We start from the raw sequence: 25,252 nt of genomic DNA on the forward strand, positions 1-25,252 counted from the left end.
CCTGTTAAAAAAAGTCCTTTTAAAAATTTTTGCCGAAAATGGGCATGTGGCAAAATCAAAATTGCCGCGCATCCATTTTGGGTCTGCGACCTTACCGCCAGCCACTGACCTAGTGGTAAAGTCTCATGCGGTAACCGGGCAGTAATGACCTACGCACACCAAATACCACTAGGTGCGCGTCAGCTATGCATGGCCAAAAAGAAACATTTTCAGCCACGCATATCGGCCACATGCCAAAAATGAAATTACTGCAAGAGCCACATGGTAGCTGGGCGGTAACTCCATTGTGGCACGCGTTGGGCACACGTAGAGCCTTACACGGCTTAGTAAAAGGGCCCCTAAGGAAACAGTTCTCAACACATGGTACATGTACCCCAAGAGGAAGCAACAGAACTTTCTCACCTCCCTCCCACTGCAGCCCCCACTGCTACTGCTGCTGCTCCAGACCAGCAGCAGGAACAGCAAAACAACCTGAAGCAGTCTCAGTTCCATTTCTTTGGGGATGTCAACTTCCTGTTCAAGGACAGGGGACCTGCAGAGTTGACAGATCTCAGATGGAGTCTGAGGCCTGAGGCTGTTTTGTCACTGCTGCTGCTAGTCTGGAGAAACAGCAGCAGTAGCTGGGGGGGAGGGGGGAGCAAAGATGCAAGGGGAGATGATGGATGGAAGGGTGGGGAGAGAGACAGAGAAAGAGGGGAGACACTGGATGGGTTGGGGGAAAGAGAGAGAGAGGAGATGCTGGATAGAAGGGTGGAGAGAAGGGAGATGCTGAATGGAAGGGCGGGGGGAGAGAGAGAGAGAGAAGAGACACTGGACGGAAAGATGGGAAGATGATGGAAAGGTGGGGAGAGAGAGAGGGGGGAGACGCTAGATGGAAGGGTGGGGAGAGAGAAGGAAGATGCTGGATGGAAGGGTGGGGAGAGAAAGAGGGGATGGATGGAGGCAGAAGAGGATAGTGTTAGTGAAAGACTGGGGAACAGGAGAGCCAGGGTGAGGGAAAAAGATGGATAGCTGTAGGTAGATGTAGAAAAAGGGGGAAACTGAAGACTGGATAGTACAAATGAATTAAGTGCTGAACAGAGAGGCAAGAAAATAAATGGAAGACAGTTGAAAGGAAAAGAAGAAAGAGAGAAAAACAACAAATTAAGGGCTTCTTTACAAAGCGGCACTACAGATTTTTTTAGATTGTAAGCTCTATTGAGCAGGGACTGTCTCTCTATGTCAGGTGTTCAGCACTGCGTGCGTCTGGTAGCACTATACAAATGTTAATAATAATAATAATAATTAGCGGCAAGCTGAATGTGAAAATTCCCATCCATTTCCCATGGGCTTCTTTACATTCAGCCAGTGCTTTTTTTGAGGGGGTACTCGGGGGTACTGAGTACCGGCACCTTTTCCAGTGTCTGCTAAAATTGACCCATGGACCACAAGTTTTAATGAAAGAGCTCAGGCTCAACACACCAATTCTGCCTTGTCGTAGATTCTGTGACTGGTTGCAGGGGGCCTGGCTATTGTGGGGTGGGTCCCTCAGTGATCACCCCACCCCTAAAGGGTGGCCTGGCATTTGAGTACCGGCACCTTTTTTGCTAGAAAAATTGCACTGCATTCAGCACACGCTAACTGGTACTGCTGATTTGTAAAAGGGGCCCTAAGAGAAGTCGGAGGATAGCAGAAATCAGAGCTTGGATCAACACAATTAGAAAAATAAAATGACCAGACAACAAAAGCAGAAAAAGTAATTTTATTTTCTGCTTTATGATTAGAATATGTTAGTTTCTGGAATCCCCATTTCAAAATCTCTGATGATCAGAGCCCGGTGATATTCAGTTGAAATTTGTTTGACTTAGGGGACACTTGATTTGAAGAAGTTAGAAAAACTGATCATCTACAGAATATACACAACAGCTGAGGCCTTAGTACCTCAGGGATGGGAGGGGATGGATCCAAAGTGAATGGGGGCGGGAGGGGATGAATTGAAAGTGCACAGAGATGGGAGGAGATAGGAACCAGATCCCCACCCACACATCAGCTTAGAAACTTCAAACACCAACACCTCAGCTAAAAAAATTAAAAAATAAAAGCTGAGTCCTTTTACTAAGCTGCAGTAAGCAGTAACACATGTTTACTGCAGCAAAAAATGCCTTACCGTGAGGCATGCTGAGGCACCCCGCAGTAATTTTTGGATGTGCAAACACTACCCACGCAGTTTATATTTTAAGTGCTGGGGGCAGGTATGGGGGCGGAGAGTGGGCGTGTTCTGCACTAATTGGTTAGAGCAGCTACATTGCCAAGTGCTAACCAATTAACATGTGGTTAGCACGCGAGCATTTACCACCTACAAAGTAGGTGGCGATAGGAGCTGATATGGGTAAATTAGCACATGGCCATTAGTACTGCAAATACAAAAATCAGCCATTTGACCCCTGTGGTAAAAATGGCCTTAGTGCTTGGGTATGAGCAGCATAAGGATGCGCTAAGGCCACCTTTTACCACAGTTTGGTAAAAGGGCCCCTAAAAATCTTGCTTGCATGTTTAACAAAGTAATGCCTTCTGTTTTATGTTAAATTTTAATAAGACGCATTTTGGGGTCCTTTTACTAAGCAGCGCTATAAAGTGGCGTGAACTATTTTTAGCATGTGGGTTTCCCATAGACTGAGGCCATTTTTAGCATGGCAGTAAAATGGCTGCAATTTCTATTTTCCCCTTAATGGCCACTCACTAATTTCCCAATTAATGCACAGCCATTAGCGCATGAGCCCTTACCGCCACCCATTTACTAGACAGTAATTGGTCCTGCGCTAACCCCATGGAAATCAGGCAGTGTGCAGCAGTTTACCCATGCTACCCAATTAGTGTAGGACATGCCTACTCTCCGCCTCTAAACATGCCCCTGTGCTAAAAAATATCTTATATTTTATATTTTTTAGCGTGGGATTGGCATGCACTGATCCCAGAACTACTGCGGGATGCTTGAGCCTGTTCCCTTCTAGTGCCTTTTAGCATGTGGCAAGTAGTGGAGGAGTGGCCTAGTGGTTAGGGTGGTGGACTTTGGTCCTGAGGAACTGAGTTCAATTCCCACTTCAGGCACAGGCAGCTCCTTGTGACTCTGGGCAAGTCACTTATCCCTCAATTGCCCCACCTAAGCCACATTGAGCCTGCCATGAGTGGGAAAGTGCAGTGTACAAATGTAACAAAAATATATATATATATATATATATATATATGTTAGTGCTTACTGCAGCTTTGTAAAAGGGCCCCTTTGTTTGATTTAAAAGATCTTTTAAATGCGGGTTGGTTATGCAGATGGGAAACAAAAACTGTGGGGATAGTACCAATATGATGGGGATGAGATGGGGACAGAAAAGAATTGACTGGGGACGGTAGCAATATGTGGGGACGGAAACAGTGGCGTACCAAGGGGGGGCGGTCCGCCCCGGGTGCACGCCGCTGGGGGGTGCCGCGGTGCACGCCTGCTGCGCAAGTTTGCTAACTTCTCTCATTCGCTGCAGCTCCCTCTGCCCCGGAACAGGTTATTTCCTGTTCCGGGGCAGAGGGAGCTGCAGCGAACGAGCAAAGTTAGTAAACTCGCAGCAGGCGCGCGCTGCGGCACCCCCCCCCCCCCAGCAGCATGCACCTGGGGGGGGGGGCTCTTTCACGGGGGGGGGGGTGTCTTTCGCCGGGGGGGGGGTCCTCGCTGCATCGGGGGGGGGCAGGGCGCCGCCCCAGGTGTCCACCCCCCTAGGAATGCCACTGGACGGAAAACAATTGACAGGACATGTGGAGATGGGGACCAGATGTCCCCCTGCAAGCTGCAGCCTAAAAGGAACTATGAGGGCAGCACTCATCAAGTGAATCAGGACTCTCTCTCATTCATTAATGCTTTTAAATTGAAACACAGTCACTTTAAGAAATGACTAGAAAAGATGCTTATGAAATATGAGCTCTTATAATCTTCGGCATATATAATATTCACATAAGTAAAAAATAATTTTTTGTACAAACTACATGTCCTGACTTTTAAATATAGATTCCGTAGTTCCCAACTTCAAGGTATGAAGAAAGGAACTATACTCAGGAAATCAAAGCATTTCTTTTCGGGAGGGGGGATATATTTGTCTTATCAAATACGACGGAATGTGTTTTATCTAATCCTGATTAAAGTTCCAAGAATGGTAGAAAACAGGAATGGGTAATAATCAAATACAATGAAGAACACATAATAACCAGAACCCAACTCCCAGCTCGCCCCCCTCCCCCATCCAAAACCTGCCAACTTTCCCCTTCTTCCACCCACTAATAAGACTCAGGGTTACACTCCATTTCAAGTCTTTTCACAAGTAATTTCAAGCACATTAAACTGAGCTAAACTGTACACGTGCTATGAACGAGCTACCTTACTCGTTCCAAAATTTGACATGTTGAAACACTTGTTAGCCTAAGGCACCGTTTGTGTTCAACTATTTACTATGTATTAACTAACTTGAAGAGCTCGCACAAAACTTATAACAGCAGGGCGGAGAGTAAAGAGCCAGCACTGCCTTTCAAGCTCTGTCTGCAGGCTGCAGCGCAGCTGTGTGACCTGCAGCTCGCGCCTCCTAGGGGTCTAGACAGGTGCGCCGCGTGCTGTTCTGGGGACTGACCGCGCCCTCCTTCGCTCGAGGCTCTCTGCACCTACCCGCGACCTTTCAGAGCCGCGGGCGCCACCTTGGGCGCTCAATGTCTCGTGTGGCGTGGAATGACTTTTTTTGTTCCCTGCTCCAGAAGCTAGTGGCCTGGGACGAGAAAAGCTGGCGCTCTCTCTGGTGGGAGGATGGCTTGCTGGGGAGAGTATCGGGTAAGGTGACGTCCTTGATATCGCCGCGCTTTTGGCTCGTGAGCTCTTTTCTCACTTCATGCGCGCGCCTAGGGGGTTGGAACCTGGAGCTCGCGCTATCTGCGGCGGCCCTTTCCCCTCAGGCTCCGGTTGTGAAGGTCAATGATCCAGAATCCATAAGAAAGTAAAGAAAAGTAGGCCAGGGCTCTCCCTTAATATCCCTCCCCTCAGAGACTGGTGGTAAAAATTCCATAGAAAGGAACGGTAGGCACTGGCAGCTACGGCAGAAAACAGAATGAAAGAACGAATCAGAAGCGGTGGGGGTTTGTGTGTTTGTTTGTTTTTAAACGCGTTTCCTTGATTGTTCTTCTTTGTGGTAGAAACTTTTCTAAAATCACATTTGTGCTCAGGCGAAGGTAGTGTATCATATCACTCACTGTAGCCAGTCAGGCTTAGCTCGATGATAAACGAACCTTATATAAGCTTCACAACTTTCTTGCCAGGGATCATGGTAGTTCAGGACGCACTGAGCTGGACTTGTGCCCAGCGTTTTAGTGCCATAGTATGTGCAAGATCTAAACAGCCAGTGGGATCCTTATTATTGCAAAACGACACGAGAAAAAAAGTTTTGCGTAGGGTGTAGCACGCATTTTGAACTCGTGTTTCACCTGAGGACTTCCTATTTCTACTGCTATCACTTGGGGATATTTGCAGCGATTTTCCGTGAGATGCATTTCTGTAGCTTTGATTCAGAAATTACCTATTTTGAGTGCTCTGAAAACCAGAGCTGGTAGAATCGTAGAGGAGAGCCCTTCCAGGTTGTGCACCTTCTGTCTAAATGGCAGGAGTTTTCAACCCAGTCCTTGGGACATAAATAGTCAACTTTTCAGGATATGTGTATTTAATATGTATGAGCAAAATTTTCTCATGCATTTTCATTGAGACCTTTTTATTTTAGTTCACATACTGTTAGTATATATTTTTTACATTTTAAGAAATAACAATGTCAAACAATAGGGAACATAACCTTTCAATATTAATATATATACAATAGACAATACATTGAGATGAGGGATTGATTATATCATGCATGCATGCATTTCAGTCAAAACAGTACCTGTATAGAATTACATGAGAAAAAAATTTATATCCCACATTATCCTGAACATACTCAAGTTCAATGTGGCTACAATAAATAAAAGAACAGTCAAGGTTTACAATACCATAAACAAAATATCAAGAGCAGATTAGCACAAATGAGATACAAATAAGAATTAAATAATAAACTATTGAAGGCCAGCTACAATCTAACACACTCCATCAATGGGTAGAAACCTCAGGAAGAGGAAAAATTTAAGTCTTTATTAAATACCAAGTAATCAGGCTGACCCTTGATTATAGTTATAAAAGTAAATGACCTAATAGGGTTGCCTATGGATTGTCAAGTATATTTTGAAAGGAGGCAATCTGTGACCAAATGTTATCAACAGATTTGTATCTGTTAGTACATTCAGCAGCTTTGCATTCAAATCCATGAACCATGAGAATTGTATGCCACCAAAAGGTGTTATTTTACTAACGATGCATTTTTCCAATAAGAAAAAAATAATTTGTACAGTAATGGCTAAAATGATATCTAGTAAACAAGATTGCTATTAATCTGAGATTACACAGATTTATTGATTTAAACATAATATGAAAAGTCAAATCTGTTATCAGGAGAAAATTCTTAATTTCTGCCCAGTAGAGAGGTGTGGTAGCCGTGTTAGTCCACTCTTAAAGGTTATCAATAGAAATCAAACAAAATAAAACATGGAAAAGAAAATAAGATGATACCTTTTTTATTGGACATAACTTAATACATTTCTTGATTAGCTTTCGAAGGTCGCCCTTCTTCCTCAGATCGGAAATAAGCTTAAAGACCAATCAGGACAGAGCCTGCCATAGGGTGGCAAGGGTGGTCCAAGAGGATGGCCCTTGATTGGAGGGAAAGGTCATGCCTAGCTGACCTCTCAGGACAGAGTTAGTAAGAATGATCAGGAAATGACAGCAGTTAGACAAAGGGGCCAAGCTTGGCTGAGAAAGAGAGGAGGTCTAGGCAGAGACCCAAACTAATGGCAACAGTTCTTATACAAATAGGCAAGTTTGGCTGTGTTTACCTGCAAACTACATTACACACAATGCATTGCTCCCGTAACCTTGCAGTGAGAACTGCAACCATGAAAGTCCTTAGACATGAGAATAACAGTAAAGGCATTAAACACATTTTAGGATCACATTACGAACTAGTGCAAGGCTGTTGGAGGACAGAACAGTAGGAGCCTGCCCCAAAACTTAAGACACAGCACCTGAGACCTCTCTCACTTCTCCTTCCCTACCCCTCCAACATTGTCCACAGTGAATTTTATTTTTTCCTTGAGGGGGGGGGGGTGGAGAGGGAAGAGGGATGGGAATTCCCTGCCAGATCAGTAGTAGCTCTTTCAGAAACTGATTTACTAAAGGCTCTTTTCCTATTCTATCCTTCCTATTTCCTATTATGTCCTTCCATGTTAAATTGTACAGCGCTGCGTAACCCTAGTAGCGCTTTAGAAATGTTAAGTAGTAGTAGTATTCTGTGTCCCTGGACAAAGAAACTTTAGTAACTCAGTTCCTCAAGATGCCTTTGCAAGTCACTGGGGCCCAGATGTTCAAAACTTCGGCGCAGTACAAAACAGTGCCACAAAATACCACCACAACAGCACCGAGGAATTACTTCCTAATTCTCAACGCTAATAGTATGCAAATGATATGTCGCTATTAGCTTCGAGCATTAGGAAGTAAAGGGGAGAATGGTGTCTGGCACATGCGCTTAAGAGTTGTGTGTCAAACACAGCTCTTTAGCACATGCCTAGCGCGCCAGAGAGGAGGAGAAGGAAGAGGTGCCGACCTGGGATGGAAGAAAATAAAACAAATGCAGGAGACAAGATGATGTGGCACTGTTTGTGCTTCTTGAGCATCGGGGCATAAAATAGAATACCTATCACAGAATGATTAAGCACTGTTTATTTCTGTGCCATCTGCAGGATAAAAGATTTGTTTGGTTTGGGCACCTTTTGCTGCCTTCCCTATTCTTCCCAGCAGACAGACCTTGGCGCTGGCTTAGGGTTTTCAGTGGCAAGAGTTCCCTTGTTTAACACGCTGTCAGCTGATCATTGGGGAGAAAAGGGAATCAGCTCATCTGGATGTATTTGCATGCTTGTTGCGCTTGTTATTCCCCACAGTGGGGGCCTCTAAGCATGGTCGCTGGCAAACACGGGCGCGTGTGTGATTCTAATGGCCTGTAGTGCCTGTGTTTGCTTCTGAGCATTAGGGCCTGGAAGACCCAACAGTCTCCCTTCCTAAAGCTTGCTGTCAGCTGTGTGACAGCGCTGCCTTGATAGGTGAAGCAAAGAGAAAGCTGCCTCTTTGTTTCACATATCACCATGGCCTGGGTCCCCATCAGTGTCTCTCTCTCTCTCTCTCTCTCTCTCTCTCTCATGCCTCTCTCCAGTCTTCACCCAGTCTCTCTCATGCCCCCCACCCTCCAGCCTTAATCCAGTCTCTCTCTCATGCCTCTCCCCTCCAGCCTTCATCCAGTCACTGGCTCATTCCCCTTCACTCACTTACTCTCATGCCCCTCCCCCTCTTGTAGTCCCACGAGACTTCCCAAAGTTCCTGCACAGCGCAGCTCAAGTATGTGGAGAGCCCAATTGCTGTGAAGAACCAGGAAAGCCGTGTCAGGCAGCGCTGTGAATAGAGAACAAAAATCTTTTGGCCAGGATTTGTCGAGCCCTGGTGTATGGCCATATTATGCAATGGCAATAATTTTATACAGCAGTACTTTTGCCTATCCGCTTTTACATTTACACTTGCACGTTCTTTGTGTTACACAGAAACCCTGATTAACTTCTCATTTGGATATTGAATTTGGGGGTGTGCTTGAGGTGGGGAACTGTGCTCATCTGTATTCAAAATCATTTCTCTTTGCAAACTTCTTGAGTTCGAGGATGGTCCCTAATCATTTCCTCATGGAGGTGTAGATGTAAAAATCCACCACTTTATATAAGTTGCAAAATCATGTCTTACATTTAGCGCTAGTTCTACACATAAACCTTTTTTTGAATGTCTTCCTTTGTAAAACGGGCTTTTCTGTTGTGCATGGCACCAGTTATGTATGTTTCTTCACTGACGCTGTATATACACAGAGCCCTTTATAACATACTAGTGTAGTTTTTAAATAGGTGGTCATGTATGTAAAACCCAATTGAACCCAGGATCTTCGGTTTCTGCCCGCACCAAATCCACAGCCACTCAGTTTTGGCAGAAAATGAAGCCAAAAGCGAAACCGACCAAGCCCTGCCCACCACTGTATACAGTCTCCTGCCACTGCATGCAAAAACACCTTTCCCCTCCCACAGCCATCCATCAGGCAGCTCCCCCCACCCCCAGACCTCCCTTAGGTCCCTAGTGGTCTAGTGGCCTAATTGGAGCAAAAACAATTCACAATTACTCTCACCCTGCCCATCTTCGCCGTCCAAGTGGCTGCTGAGACCTTCAGCAGCAGTATCGCAGACTGACACTGAAGATCACAGCGGCCATCATGAGATTGGAGCCGATATAGGTAGGAGCAACTATAAATTGCTACTGCCTATACTGGTTCCAATCCCAAGATGGCCACCGAGACTTTCAGCATCAGTCTTGCAAGACAGCTGCTGAAGTTTGTGGCAGAGACAGCCAGAGTAAGAGTAACTGTGAATCACTCTTGCCCAGGTTAGGCCACTAGACCACCAGGGCACCTGAAGTAGGCCCAGGGGAGGAAGAAGCTGACTGATAGGTTGATCTAGGAGGGGGAAGGAAGACTGTGTGTGGCAGCGGGGGGAGGAGGAATGAAGGCTGTGTGCAGTGGGGGGCGGGGGGGTTGGTTTCAGCTGAAAATTCTCTGGCATTTTGGCTGAAACCTGAACCTAGATTTTGAGCCAGTTTCAGTGGAGGAGTGGCCTAGTGGTTAGGGTGGTGGACTTTGGTCCTGAGGAACTGAGTTCAATTCCCGGCACAGGCAGCTCCTTGTGACTCTGGGCAAGTCACTTAACCCTCCATTGCCTGCCGCATTGAGCCTGCCATGAGTGGGAAAGCGCAGGGTACAAATGTAATAAAAAAAAAAAAAAACGAAATCAAAATTCAGTCAACCTCTGCATGGATGGCCATTTCCTCACCTATATGACACATACAAAGTTATCTTCACTATCTACAAATGAGAAAAAAACAAACTTGGAGATCCATTATGATGGCAAATATATAGAAAGATGAATATACTGCTCAGTATAGTGGAGAAGGGTAGTTAGTGGGGTTCCTCAGGGGTCTGTGCTAGGACCGCTGCTTTTTAATATATTTATAAATGATTTAGAGATGGGAGTAACTAGCGAGGTAATTAAATTTGCTGATGACACAAAGTTATTCAAAGTCGTTAACTCGCGACAGGATTGTGAAAAATTACAAGAGGACCTTACGAGACTGGGCGGCTAAATGGCAGATGACGTTTAATGTGAGCAAGTGCAAGGTGATGCATGTGGGGAAAAAAGAACCCGAATTATAGCTACGTCATGCAAGGTTCCACGTTAGGAGTTAAGGACCAAGAAAGGGATCTGGGTGTCGTCGTCGATAACATGCTGAAACCTTCTGCTCAGTGTGCTGCTGCGGCTAGGAAAGGGAATAGAATGTTGGGTATTATTAGGAAAGGTATGGAAAACAGGTGTGAGGATGTTATAATGCCGTTGTATCGCTCCATGGTGCGACCGCACCTTGAGTATTGTGTTCAATTCTGGTCACCGCATCTCAAGAAAGATATAGTAGAATTGGAAAAGGTGCAGTGAAGGGCAACTAAAATGATAGCGGGGATGGGACGACTTCCCTATGAAGAAAGACTAAGGAGGCTAGGGCTATTCAGCTTGGAGAAGAGACGGCTGAGGGGAGACATGATAGAGGTGTATAAAATAATGAGTGGAGTGGAATAGGTGGATGTGAAGCGTCTGTTCACACTTTCCAAAAATACTAGGACTAGGGGGCATGCGATGAAACTACAGTGTAGTAAATGTAAAACAAATCGGAGAAAATTTTTCTTCACCCAACGTGTAATTAAACTCTGGAATTCATTGCCGGAAAATGTGGTGAAGGCGGTTAGCTTAGCAGAGTTTAAAAAGGGGTTGGACGGTTTCCTAAAGGACAAGTCCATAAACCGCTACTAAACGGACTTGGAAAAATCCAAAATCCCAGGAATAACATGTATAGAATGTTTGTACGTTTGGGAAGCTTGCCAGGTGCCCTTGGCCTGGATTGGCCGCTGTCATGGACAAGATGCTGGGCTCGATGGACCCTTGGTCTTTTCCCAGTATGGCATTACTTATGTACTTAGTAATAAGAATATGCAGGTATATATAGAGTGAAATAAATATATGACTAGCATGGGGAAAAGAAAATAAATTATACCCAAAGACTCAGCCACATACACTGCTTTCCAGCAGTCCTTGTGGTTTGCCGCCCTCATTGAGGCCTCCCTACCTTGTATGTTACCATTCTGCACTCCCTGTGATGCCTCGTTCAGAGACTTCCCCAGTTCCCAGTGTGGGGTTGAGATTCTCTTTCTTCCTAAAGAGCATTGTGGTATGGTTTGTCTTGCAATAGAATTGTATTATTTGATTTGTCTTCATTCTCCCACCATTATTTCACTGATATTTACTAAATAGTTTCAATTTATGAAGTGCTGTAGGTGTAGGTGAAAAGACGCTACAGCTTCTCTCATTGGAGGCCGTCTGTCTGGTTCTACACTCAGAACGGGTCGTTATTCCATTTATTTTGTTGTCCCAAAGAAAGAAGGATCCTTCTGTCTGATCTTGGATCTCAAGGTGGTCAACCGCATTGTATTCTGTTTTGTAGCTGCGGAGACTACTGCATCAACCGCTGGAGGCTTGAGCAGAGATCTGTCCTGATCTGGAACAGGATAAAGACGAACCATAGATCTAGAAAGATGAAAATGGAGCATCAGGTATATCCCACTGTGCTTGGATGATATCTCTGATATCCTGATGCATAGGAAAGGTCTTGCCAGCCTTTCTAATGGCTTTGACAAGAAGATCCACTTTACATTCTTGTACAGTCTCGGATTCCTCCTCAAAATTTAAGGTAGAAAATACCAAGGACATGAGGTCCTGCAAATCTTCTTTATGGAAAATCCTCATCACTGAGGGATCTTCTCCAGGAAGGCGCGCTTCTGCAAGTGGATCCACAGATGTTAGGTCCTCTGAAAATTCTGCATCCCCCTAGCACTATCCTCTTCCAGGAAAAGCATGTCAGGATCTGTATCTGATGCCAGGTCATCTTCTAAACTCCAGGAGACCCAAGGCTGTTTGAGTAAGGACTGAAGCTGTCCTGAAACTTCAGATAGGAGAGCTGAAGTAGGAGTTGACTTCTGTAGCAGGACAGCTCTATATATCTGATGCACAAATTCAGGAGAAAATCCCTCCTCAGGAATTCCCTCCTGCTCGGGCACAGGCAATAAGGTTCTTTTTTTTTTTAATTTTATTTTTATTAAATTTTACAACTATACAAAACAAACAAAACACTATACCGCAACTAACACTGAGTCCTGTATACAACCCAACACTATATAACTAAGCATTACAAGATAAATAAAAATCCAGAGTTTTCCACTTCTTAAGACCAGCAAAATGTCCCACTGAAGAATAAGATCCAGTTCCACCAAAGTCACTTGAGAGTTATCTTTCTAATGTGATATAATTAATTTTAAAGCAACAGTTATAAGAAAGTCAAACAATAATTTATCGTCTGAAAGAAAGAATGGAATGCAAATGGACTTCCAGATTATATATTTTGGTAAAAATGATGCTTAAGCCAACTTAAAGACAAAGGAGACAATTTTAGAATGGACATCTTAATTGATTTTGTAATTAAATCAATATTTCTGTTGATGGTATCATAAATAGATCTACCTAAATATATACCCAAATATTTTATAAATGAAATTTGTGTTTTAAATGGAAAAGAGTTCAATTCTTGAACTGTTACATCATCATGCAATGGGAGACATTCTGATTTACCCCAGTTTATCTTATATCCTGATATAATTGAGAAGGAAGATATCAAAGACAAAATATATGGTATTGAAGGAATACTAGTATATAGAAGTAAATAATCAGCATATAGAGATAATTTAATAATACTGGTGCCTATTTGTGTCACGGTTGTGGCCGTGCCCTTATGTTCAGACCTACTGTTTCTCTGTGTCTGGCTCTGTGACCTCTCCAGTCTGCCTTTTCTCTATTCTTCTTCCTGTTAGCCAAGCCTCGCTTTGGTCTCCCTGCTTCTTCATTTCCTACTTGTGACATCATCAGCAAGCCCTTTATAAGCACCTGGGAACTATCATGTTGGGCCTTTGCAAGAGGTCTCTTAATCTTGTGTTACCTGTTTAGATTTTATCCATGCTTGGCTTTGTTCCTGAGTGTTTTACTCCTGAAGGTCTGTGCTGTGTTTCTGAGTTTTGTGTTTCAATGCTTTCATTTGTTCCTGTGAGTTTGCTTTTGAATCTTGTTTCCTAAAAGCCTGGCTGTAGAGCCACACCCTGCCCTGTATCTGTTTGATTCTACCCTTGGTTCCTGCTTTTAGTCTAGCCAAGCTTTTGACTCTTGCTATAGTTAAGCTCTGTGTTTAAGCCAACCTCTGTTTCTGTATTCCCTGTTCTGTTTCCTGTGTGTGTGGTTCTTGTCTGTTTATTCTGAGTCTGTAGAAGCCAGCATCATACCTGATTACTTCATTGCTATCCAGCTGTGGGTGCTGGTAAGCACATTGCTTCTTTGTTCGTCTTCCCATAGTCTGCTTAATCCTTTACCTGCCATGTTTGCTTCCTGGCGCTTGTGCTCTGTTTCTGCCAAGTTCTATTCCTGTGTGTGTTTGAGCCAGGTTCTGCTCCTGCTCTGTGTTTGAGCTAGTTCTGTCCCAGTTTCCTGCTAAGCCAAGTCCCTTTCAGTATCCTATTCTAGCCAAGTCAAGCCTGTTCCAGAATCCTGTTCCAGTCAAGCCAAGGCCATTCCAGAATCCAGTTCCAGCCAAGCCCGTTCCAAAATCTGGTTCAAGCCAAGCCTGTTTGAGAATCCTGAATCCTGTTTCAGCCAAGCCTGTTTGAGAATCCTGAATCCTGTTCCAGCCAAGCTTGTTTGAAAATCCTGAAGCCTGTTCCAGCCAAGCCCATTCCAGAATCCTGTTCCAGACAAGCTTGTTCGAGAATCCTGAATCCTGTTTGAAAATCCTGAATCCTGTTCCAGCCAAGCCTGTTTGAGAATCCTGAAGCCTGTTCCATCCAAGCCCTTTCCAGCCAAGCTTGTTCGAGAATCCAGAATCCTGTTCCTGCCTTGTTTATTGTCTTGCTTCTGTTATTCTTGTTGCCTAGCTCCTATCATGTCTTGCCTGTCTAGTTGCTCTTTGTCTTGTCTCTTTCAGTCTAGTCCTGTCCGGATCCAGTCCTTGCCTTGTCCTTGTCTTGCCCTTTTCTGGACCCAGTTTTAATCTACTTCCGTGTTTTGCCTTGTCTTGCGTTTCTGGGTCCCAGTCCCAGTTTTAATCCAGTTCTGAGTCTTGCCTTGTCCTATCTGGGTTCCAGTTCTGGCCCTTTGCCTTCTTTTTCTTGCCTCGTCTGGATCCAGTTCTTGTGTTGCCCATTGTGTTTAGTTACCTCTGTCCTGCCTTGTTTAGTCTGTTAGTTTACCCTAGTCCAGCCTATTCTGATTCCTGCCTGTGCCAACCCAGGTGATTTGTCTGCCAAAGCTCCGGCTTTGGCTCAAGGGCTTATTATTCCTGACAGTTGTGACAATTTGAAAGACTTTTATGTTTGGATCCCTCCTAATAGCTGTTGCTAAAGGTTCTGTGGCTGTATTAAACAACAGTGGAGACAGGGGACATCCCTGCCTAGTTCCTCTAGGCACAGCAAAAAAAGATGTTAATTTATTATTAACAAAAATACTTGTTTTAGGATGTTGCTATAATAGTTTCACCATATCTATAAATGGAGTTCCAAATCCAAAGTACTCCATTACTAGGAACAAATACCTCCATTCAACTCTATCAAATGCTTTTTCCGCATCTAGAATAAGAGCAACTAGCTTATCTGTATGCTGATTAGCTACAGGAAGAATATTGCAAAATAACCTTGCGTTATCACTTGTGGATCTGTTCATCATAAAACCACATTGGTCAGGGTGAATGATATCTGGCAATACTTTAGACAATCTAAGCAACTTAGCATAAATTTTACTATCTAAATTGATTAACGATATTGGTCTATAATTAGATACTAAAGTTACATCTCTACCTGGTTTAGGCAAAACAATAATTTTTGCTTTGGTAAATGATCCATTAACAAAATGGTTCTTTAAGATACCAGAAAATACCTCTAATAATAAAGGAGACAATTCTGCTACAAAAAATTTATACTACTCGGCAGAAAAGCCATCTGGTCCAGGTGATTTATTTAAAGGTAGAGATTTAATGGCTTGCTCGATCTCTTTTATTGTGAATGGAGAATCTAATAATTGAACTTGTTTTTGAGACAATTTAGGGAGAGACAAATCTTGTAATAACTCTCTAATGATCTGATCTGAAACAGAAAGTTCTGCAGTATACAACTTTTTTTTATAAAAATCTTGAAATAACTTCAGAATATGCACATCATCTGTGATTACAGAGTTACTCCCTGTATCCTTAAGAGAGATAACCCTAGTTTTACTCTTTTTAACTTTTAACAAGTTAGCCAATAAGCAACCCATCTTATTATTTTCCAAGTAGTATTTAGCACCAAAAATAGCCATTTGGTGAGGCGAAATTTTACTTAATATAGAATTATAAACTAAACGAAGCTTACACAATGTTTGGAAAACAGTAAATTTTGAATTAGAGGCATATTGAAGCTCTAAAGATATAATTTTTTTTTCTAAATTAATTCAGTTTTCTGCATTTTATACCATGTTGCAGTAAAATTTATAATAATCCCTCATATATATGCCTTCAAAGCATCCCACCAATTACACAAAATAGTATCTTCTATTTTATTAAAAGAACAAAACTCTTCAATACCTTTTACAATAGTCTATCTACTTTCATTAAGTAACTTTGCATTAAATCTCCATATTAAGGGAGGCTGGTCTGGGCCTGAATTTGTTAATGTCAAACATATAGGTGCATGATCTGAAATGATCATTTGCAAAATTTCTGAAATTGATGCATCTGAGAGAGTTCTACTAGACACCAAAAACATATCAATCCTTGAAAAGGACCTGTGTGAAACAGAATAAAAGGTATAGCCTTTGGCACTTGGATTTAGCAATCTACAGATGTCACATAAATTTAAATCTTCCATAATCTTTAGAAGAACTGACCTGCTTTTAGATGAAGGAGCCAAACAAGTAGATTTCCTCTTGATCAAGGGATTTAAAGTTAGGTTAAAGTCTCCCCCCCCCCCCCCCAATTAAAATTGGAAGATGAGAATAATTAACCAAGGTATTGGCAATGGATTTAAAAAACTGTGGATCATCACTAGTTGGAGCATAAATGCAACCAAAGAAAAATTGCTTTGTACCAATCTATGTTACAATATGAGACCATCTCCCTTCCATATCTGAATTATAGGAGATAATAGAAAAAGGTAAAGAAGATTTTTTTAAAAATGGCAGTACCATTTTTTTCCCCGTTGCAGGAGAACAAGAACCGAGAGTATATTTAGAATGTGAAAGCAATCGCATAGAACTGGAATTAAGATGAGTTTCCTGGATAAAAAGAACATCTGGTGGCAATTTAACAATATAAGTCCAGAATTTGTGTCTTTTGAAAGGGTTATTTAAGCCCTTAATATTTATTGAGAGAAAAGTAATATGACTGTCATTATAAATTAACTAAATAGTATTGACTAGGAACAAAAAAAAAACCAGGAGAATTGTGATTTAAATAAATACAATGCTCAGTCATATATAGATTCAAATAACCCTGTGTTTGCTATAAGAATTCAAACATCCAATATCTCTATTGCAAACTCTATTATGTCACAGTCTCTGCTTAAAGAGGTGAAAAGACTTCAGATCCCTAGTGCTGCTTAAATTACATTTTTTAGCAACACCACTCCGCTCTGCCGCTTGGTCTATTCCCAGTGCGGGCTATGCGGGAATCCTCATTAGTCAAAAACTCCTCTAGTTGTTAACCCGCTTTCGAAACTTATATTGTTATGCTAGTTGTCACACTTATCTTGTTAGCTGGGCTTTTTCAAGTAGGTTCGCTCTACAGCGAGCGAGCTGTTTCACGTTCGCTTCTTAAGGAGCTGAAGCTCTGTATGTTACTGCCCTGAAAACAAAACGCAATGAAGAAAATGAATTATTACGCTGTGTGTTTTCCTCTGTTGTACTCACTGTGTCTTGTAGATTTCAGCCATACCTCTTTCTATTTCCGCTCTTTTTCTGCTTAGCGGTTTTGAAAAAATGGCGCCTGTCAGCTGTTTTTAAACCCCTAGGACGCCAACTCCGCCAACCAATCACCTTGAGGTCTGGAGTTAAAGGAACCTCCAGAGTGGACTTACGTCATTTTCTAAACTTTCACAAAAAAGCTTTCCATTCTACTTGGCTATTTAATCCCTCTGGAGTTAATGCCCCCAGTCTGCATATCCATTTCTGTACTTTTTGTACGAATTTTTTGTCCCTATCTCTTCCACGTATGGACACTAGTATGTGGTCTATTACTGTGCATTTATAATTGTTGAAATCGTGTCCTTTTTCTATACTATGTTGTACTATAGGAGCCTCTACTCGTTTGAATTTCAAGTTATGTTTGTGATCACTCATTCGTAACTTTAAGGATCTTCTAGTCTTTCCTACATAGATTTTAGGACATGAACACTTCAAAATGTATACCACATGGTTTGTCTCACAGTCCATGGCGAACAGTAGCTGATATTTCTTACCATCCCGCAGATTCACGAACTCGTTTTCATTTACCATCATGGTGCAGTATTTACTACTACTACTACTTATCATTTCTATAGCGCTACTAGACGTACGCAGCGCTGTACACTTGAACATGAAGAGGCAGTCCCTGCTCGACAGAGCTTACAATCTAATTAGGACAGACAAACAGGACAAACAAGAGATAAGGGAATATTAAAGTGAGGATGAGATGCATAGGAGCCAACTTTTCAGAATTATTAAGGGTGCTAAGCCCAATGGAAATAACCCCTCCCTGGACACATACAAGGATGGATGAGGGTTCTGGTAGTGTGCTCAGAAAGGAAAGGGCGAATTTTGCTGATATTATAGAGAAAGAAACGACAGGTTTTAGCAGTCTGTTGAATATGTGCAGAGAAGGAGAGGGAGGAGTCGAAGATGACCCCAAGGTTACGAGCTGATGAGACCGGAAGGATGGGAGTGTTATCCACAGAAATAGAGAATGGGGGAGGAGGAGAGGTTGGTTTAGGGGGAAAGATAAGAAGCTCAGTCTTGGTCATGTTTAGTTTCAGATGGCGCTGAGACATCCAGGCAGCAATGTCAGACAGGCAGGCTGATACTTTGGCCTGGATTTCGGCTGAGATTTCTGTTGTGGAGAGGTAGATCTGGGAGTCATCAGCGTAAATATGATACTGAAAACCATGGGATGAGATCAGAGTACCAAGGGAAGAAGTATAGATGGAGAAAAGAAGAGGTCCCAGGACAGATCCCTGAGGTACACCAACTGACAGTAGGATAGAAGTAGAAGAGGATCCACTAGAGTATACACTAAAGGTACGCTGGGAGAGATAAGAACAAAACCAGGAAAGAACAGAGCCCTGAAATCCAGGTGAGGACAGTGTATCAAGGAGTAGGCTGTGATCAACATTGTCAAAAGCAGCAGATAGATCGAGAAGGATGAGGATAGAATAAAGACCTTTGGATCTGGCCAGGAACAGATCATTGGAGACTTTAGCAAGTTAAATGAAGGGGATGGAAGCCAGATTGAAGTGGATCAAGAATAGCTTGAGATGAAAGAAAGTCAAGGCAACGGCGGTGAACAGCACGTTCAAGTATCTTGGATAGGAAAGGGAGGAGGGAGATGGGGTGATAGTTGGAAGGACAGGTAGGGTCCAATGAAGGTTTTTTAAGGAGTGATGTGACTATGTCATGTTTGAAGGCATCAGGAACAGTCGCAGTGGACAGTGAAAGATTGAGGATATGGCAGATAAATGGGATGACAGTAGGAGAGATAGTGTTAAGTAGATTGGTGGGAATAGGATCAGAGGAACAGGTAGTTAGTTTCGAGGAGGAAAGAAGATGTGTAGTTTCCTCTTCAGTGATTTCAGAAAAGGAAGAAAATGAGGCAGGGGTTGGAGGGTTGAGAGAATGGACTAAGGGAAGGAGAGGTGGAGGTGACCTGGTTGAGAATTCAAGTTTAATCTTGTGAACCTTATCATGAAAGAACTCAGCCAGAGTCTGGGGGGAAAGTGAAGGGGGTGGGGGGTTGGAGGTGAAGGCACTTTGAGGAGAGAGTTCAGTGTGGCAAAGAGACAATGAGGGTTTGAGCCAAGAGAATTTGTCAACTGGATGTAATAGTCCTGTAATAGTCCTGTATTTACATTTCCCACATTCTTTATGTCCGGGTGTTTGAGTTTCCTGCTGCATGGGCATTTTTTCTTGTAACAGCTCTCTTAAATTTTGATGTCTGGTATACGCAATCCTTAACTGGTGATTATGGAATTATTTTCCAGTGCTTCCTTAATATTTTTATTATTTTTCCACTATCCTGCGTGTATCGCATCACACAAGTCTGTACAGTGTTATCTGTAGTCGTCTCCTTTTTCTTTGTTAATAACTGGTCTCGATGGTTGTATTTAGCTCGTGTGTAAGCCGGCTTCACCACCTTTTCTGGGTATCCTCTAGTTTTGAACTTTTCAATCAATCCTTTAGCTTGTTTCTTAAACATTGTAGTGTCATTGCAAATCCATCTGTATCTGAGCAATTGAGAGAAGTCATATATAGACAAATATAAAACACAAGACTCAGCCTAACAATAATTGACAATAACTGCATGTGCACAGTAACAGAAAAACATGTAAACAGCTGCACAGACAGCAATAAGCAATTTTGTATGAGCCAATACAAGCTGAACTTACAGCCAAAGAGAGAGAACAACAGCTTCCCATAAGGTAAAAGTAATAAGGTATAATATTAATCTTAAAGAAGAAATATTTTAATGTCCAGATCACATTAGAAAACAAGCACACTACCCATATATCAAATCAGTAAGAGTAAAGAACCAAACAATATACTCTGCAACTCAGTTCCAATAACTTCAAGAGACAGATTCTGATTTCTTTGCTGAAACATCCATAGGCAAGTAACCCTGCTGATCAAGATAGTTTAACAATGCATCCGGATCTTCAAAAGATTTAGTGACATTGTTAATTGTAACTTTCATTGTTGCAGGGGAAAAAAGCCCATATCTTGCACCGATACTTTTTAGATGTGCTTTCATTTCCAGAAATCGTTTTCTTCTATCAATGGTTTGTTTATGAAGATCTACTACGATAATAACTGAATGACCCTTATACTTCAGTGGAGATTTAACTTTTGTTAATTGTAGGATCTGAAATGCATGCTGATAACGCAACAGTCTTGCCACTATCAGGCGCGGTCTCCTAGCACCTTCAATGAGAAATGATGGTGTTCTGTGTACTCTTTCAAACTCCAAGGGTGGCGTGGCGTGAAGGACTGGGTATCCAGGAAGACAAAAACTGAAAGAGATCTTGACCTTCACATTTTTCAGGCAAGCCCAGTATTTTGATGTTATTTCTCCTGAATCTATTGTTTAGTCTTCTAAGTCTCTGTCAAGACGTTGTAATCTCCATGTCAGCTTTGGAATGTCTGACAGTTGAGCAGCATATGCAGTCAAATGGTTTTCTGACTGCTCAGTACAGAGTGAATGGGATACCTGCTGCTGTTTTATAATAGTAATTTCCTCCTTAAGCTCTGACAGTGTTTCAGCATTCTCTTTGATTAGATCTTTCACTTGTAGTAGTTCAGACAGCAGAGTTTGAAGTGACACCTCTTCCCGACTGTTGTGATTCTGGCCCAGATGCATCAAACAAACGTAACAAAATCTAAATCGTTAAAGTCCTTAACAATTTTGAAAAACCGAAGCATGCACCAAAAAAACAGGTCAAACATGTTCGTTGCGGTATCCAGAAGTACAATGTATCACTGAATCGTAATCCCCGTCGTAATCGGCCCCTAAATCATGCGCAGAGCAGCCAAGCGTTATGCTGGCTGCTCTGCGCATGCCACAAACGTCCAAAAAAAAAACCACAACACAAACATGTGGCTCCCCACTTCCCCCTGCACTAACCAAAACATTAAAAAAATCCAAATAGATCGGGAGGGGGCAAAGGCGCTCGTCAGGAGCGTCCTGTTTGGGCGCCCTTGCTCCCCCCCCCCCCCCCCCCCCCCCCCGAGATCGCCGCTGTTCCCCGCTTCAGCCGGTTTTAATAAAAACAAATCTCCAAATTTTCTCATCCCCAGTCCCCCTCCCTTCCTGTGTTTCCTGTCCCTTGCTCCAGGGCTCCACCTCCCGCCATCTTCCGCCTCCGCCCCCGTGCCCCACCCCCTGGGATCGTCGCCCCCACCCTCCACCGGACCCCCCTCCACATTACCGTCCCGTGCAGTGCCTCTCACCTGTATGCGAAGGTGCTGCACGGGATAAAACATCTGATCGCCAATTGCTTCTCCCTTCTCCGACGTTGTTCCTGGGCCCGCCCTCCATTGACGTAAGTTACCTACGTAGAGGAGGGCGGGCCCAGGAACGTCGGAGAAGGGTGAAGCAATTGGCGATCAGATGTTTTATCCCGTGCAGCACCTTCGCATACAGGTGAGAGGCACTGCACGGGACGGTAATGTGGAGGGGGGGTCCGGTGGAGGGTGGGAGCGGCGGCGACGATCCCAGGGGGTGGGGCACGGAGGCGGGGGATGGCGGGAGGTGGAGCCCTGGAGCAAGGGACAGGAAACACAGGAAGGGAGGGGGACCGGGGATGAGAAAATTTGGAGATTTGTTTTTATTACACTGGCTGAAGCAGGGAACAGCGGCGATCTCGGGGGGGGGGGGGCAAGGGCGCCCATACAGGACGCTCCTGACGAGCGCCTTTGCCCCCTCCCGATCTATTTGAATTTTTTTTGTTTGTTTGTTTTGGTTAGTGCAGGGGGAAGTGGGGAACTAACGGTTTGCGTTTTATATAACTTTTTTTTTTTTTACATGCCAGCTTGCATTTTTAAGGTGCAGGAGGGAGCGGGGAGATGACAGCTCAGGCCTGAACGACAGGTCTGAGAGCTCGCTAAATTTGTCACATTAAATGATTCGTTAGAATCGTCGGTATGGTTAGTGCATAGCGAATTGTCCACATTTCAATGGTAGTTTCTGGTTTGCATTCCGTTTTCGTTATCTGCTAGTGGCTTCAGAAAAAGGCCTATAATGCATGCAACGGTCGTTAGAGTTTTGTGCATCTAGGCCTCTGTTAGAATTCTGCTAGTCAGACAGGGGAATGCTTAGAATTACTCCTGATTGGTCCATCAGGGGCTGAGCTGATATCAGTCTGATCTACTTAAGCTTACTTTTCCCTACAACCCCTGCTTTGGTGTTTTCCCTATCTTGCTGAAGCCTTACCTGCCTCTGTCTGAGCTGGAGTTTGTTACTCCTTTTTTTGCTTGTAGTTTTCTGTTGCTCTGTCTCCATCTGCCTGCTGCTCTTAGTGCGTGTCTAATTACCTCTCTCTACACTGCACCTGGGATTCCTTGTTTGTTTGGTGGTGGTGCTTTGTGGTGAGTTCCTACCTCCTCCCTGTTCCTGTTGTTTGTTTAGCTCCCCCTTCCTTTGGAGTTCCCTTTGTGCTGTGGTTGAATTCTGCTCTGCTCTTGTAGCAGCCTCAGGACCCTTTGTTTCTCGCCCTGGGGTTGTTGTTTGTTTGTTTTGCCGTGTGTTTAGTTAATCGTTGTCTGCCATGCAGTGGGGTACCAAGATGGGGGCGGTCCGCCCCAGGTGCATGCCGCTGGGGGGGTGCCGCGCGCCTGTTGGCCGAGTCCGCTCATTCCCTCCCTGCTGCTCCCTCTGCGCGGAACAGGTTGCTTCCTGTTCCGGGGCAGAGGGAGCAACAGAGAACGAGCAGACTCAGAGCCGACAGGCACGCAGCACCCCCCCCCCCCCCCCCCCCCAGCAGGTAAAAATGCACGCCATGTTCCTGCCTCCGGCAGCTGTGTGTTCAGAGCCTGGTTAACCCTTTGACTGCAGTATATTGCCTGCCTCTGGCAGCTCAGTGTTTGGAGCAGTCTTTTCGTTGTGACTGTTTTTATTCTTTTTGCTGTACTACCTCCTGTATTTCAGAGCACTGTCCCTCTCTGTGCTGGGTGTGTGTGTTAGGCTCCGCACTCCGTTTTGTGGACTTTTCCCTTCCCTATCTGCTGAGGGTCTCTGCCTACAGTATCTTATATTACAGTCTCTCATCTTCTTTGTGTGGGTGGGCTACTGCTTGACGTGTTTCTGTGTATGCTTCCCTTTCTCCTTGCTTACCAGCACCAAGGTTGTTGCTAGTGCTCCGGTCCCCATGGAGGACCCCTCGTTTAGTCTCTTTCTCCCCTCCCTAAGTATGAGTCGGTTTCAGTTAGGCCGTGAGGCCCGCATGCTTGAATTCTGAGTGAATCGGTTCTCGATAGGCCGTGAGGCCTGCCTGATTGCCCTATCTTCCCTTTTCTGGAGGTGCAAGTTGGTTGCTGCGTGTGTGTGCAGAGCTTGGTAGCTGGGGTGGCGTATAGTATCGGTTCGGTCCATCCTAGGCCTTGGCCTAAAAGCTATACTAGGCCTCGGCCTAGGCTGAAGGGCTCACAATCAGCCTGACACCAACTATCGTTTTTAGTTTTACACGGAGAAGGTAGATCTTGTTTCGACCGCTTGAACCCCTGTGATGAATATTGAATCACTACCTCGCCCTTATGAGATCTTGATGCAGCCATAATTTATTTAGATTTTGCTCACACCTTTTTCAGTAGTAGCTCAAGGTGAGTTACATTCAGGTACACTGGATATTTCTCTGTCCCAGGAGGGCTCACAGTCTAAGTAATGTAGTTTTTCCTTCAATTATTTGTGATCTGAAGCTATGTCAGAGGAAAAAAAAAAGTATGACGGGAAGCAGAGCTCAGACTCTATGCGGCCATCTTAGCTCGTGCTCACGAGCACTCTCCACAGGCAATAAGGTTCTGACAATGGAGGAGGTGCAGGAGCAGGCCATTCTACAGAAGCCGGCTGCTGCAAGATGGCGGAGGTTCCCACAGAAACTGAAGGCTGAGAAGAACGCGCACCCGTGTCAGCTCTAGAAGTGGCTGTTATACCCAACGCTATCTCCAAATCCAAAAATAGCTCCTTAGCAGTACAGAACTTAGACTCCAGCCGCTGTAAGCCCTCTGCACTGACACACCGAGTAGTGATGGAGCTTTTCCACCATGACAGGTTTTTGTTTTTTTAAATCACAAAAAATTATCCTGAAGTTTGAGGAAACACAGCCGGAAAGCCTGTCGCACCCCCAGACTGCCTTGCTGAAGTGAATAGAGCTGCTCTGCCACTTTTGTTTTGTGGGTTTTTTTGTTTTTTTTTTTTAATCGTGGCTGTCTCTCCTCAACCTGCAAGCACCCTTCCTGCGAAGTGGTCAAGGTTTTTCAGTGCACACGCTACAAAGACTAGAGCTGCCATCTGCACATAGAACAAGTCAAGAAGGAGGTATTGGGGGGAGGGACCCGGCCACCTGGGTGTGACACCCCCAAGGCTATTCGAGAACTCCCACGGGCCTCAGCCTCTGAAATTAAAAGTAACACCAGTGCACAGTAACAGAGAAAATAGTAACTAGCGGAGAACATTTTTTTTTTCTTATTTTAAGTCTGAGAATAGGAAAAAAAATAGAAGAAAATAGAGACTGAAGGGCTCACTACCTTCCACCTGCTGGAGACTGAGAATACTGAAACTATAACTAGCCAGGGCTCTCATTGGCTTTCACAAGAGTCAGAATTCTCAGTCTCCACCTGCTGGAAAGCGTGCACAACCCATCAGTCATATTTTGGGCCAGGCTGGAGAGATGCTAAGGAATGCTGTGTGGGACAAAACGTAGGTCAGGTCTCAGCCCTGGTGGCCCATCCCATTCCACTGCCCAGGGGCATATCTGCGTGGGGCCTCAGGGGCCTGGGCCCCCGCAGATTTCGCCCTGGACCCCCCTACCGCTGCCAACCCTCCCCCTCCGTTGCTGTCGCCTACCTTCGCTGGCGGGGGACCCCAACCCCCGCCAGCCGAGGTCCGCGTCCTCCTGCCGCTGCCGGCTGCCGT

The 25,252-nt window shown here is 44.2% G+C and overlaps 1 protein-coding gene across 1 annotated transcript in view; it reads left to right on the plus strand.

Moving 5' to 3' along the window:
• The first annotated feature begins 4,544 nt into the window (after positions 1-4,544).
• The window catches only part of SLC44A3 (solute carrier family 44 member 3), a 125,076-nt gene continuing 104,368 nt past the window's right edge, over positions 4,545-25,252 (plus strand). Inside the window, exon 1 of the mRNA XM_030205940.1 lies at positions 4,545-4,834. Coding sequence (XP_030061800.1) covers positions 4,811-4,834 — 24 coding nt within the window. The 5' untranslated portion in view covers positions 4,545-4,810. The remainder of the gene's footprint in view (positions 4,835-25,252) is intronic.

This window comes from Microcaecilia unicolor, chromosome 6 (genome assembly GCF_901765095.1).
Source record: "Microcaecilia unicolor chromosome 6, aMicUni1.1, whole genome shotgun sequence".
Classification (NCBI taxonomy): Eukaryota; Metazoa; Chordata; class Amphibia; order Gymnophiona; family Siphonopidae; genus Microcaecilia; species Microcaecilia unicolor.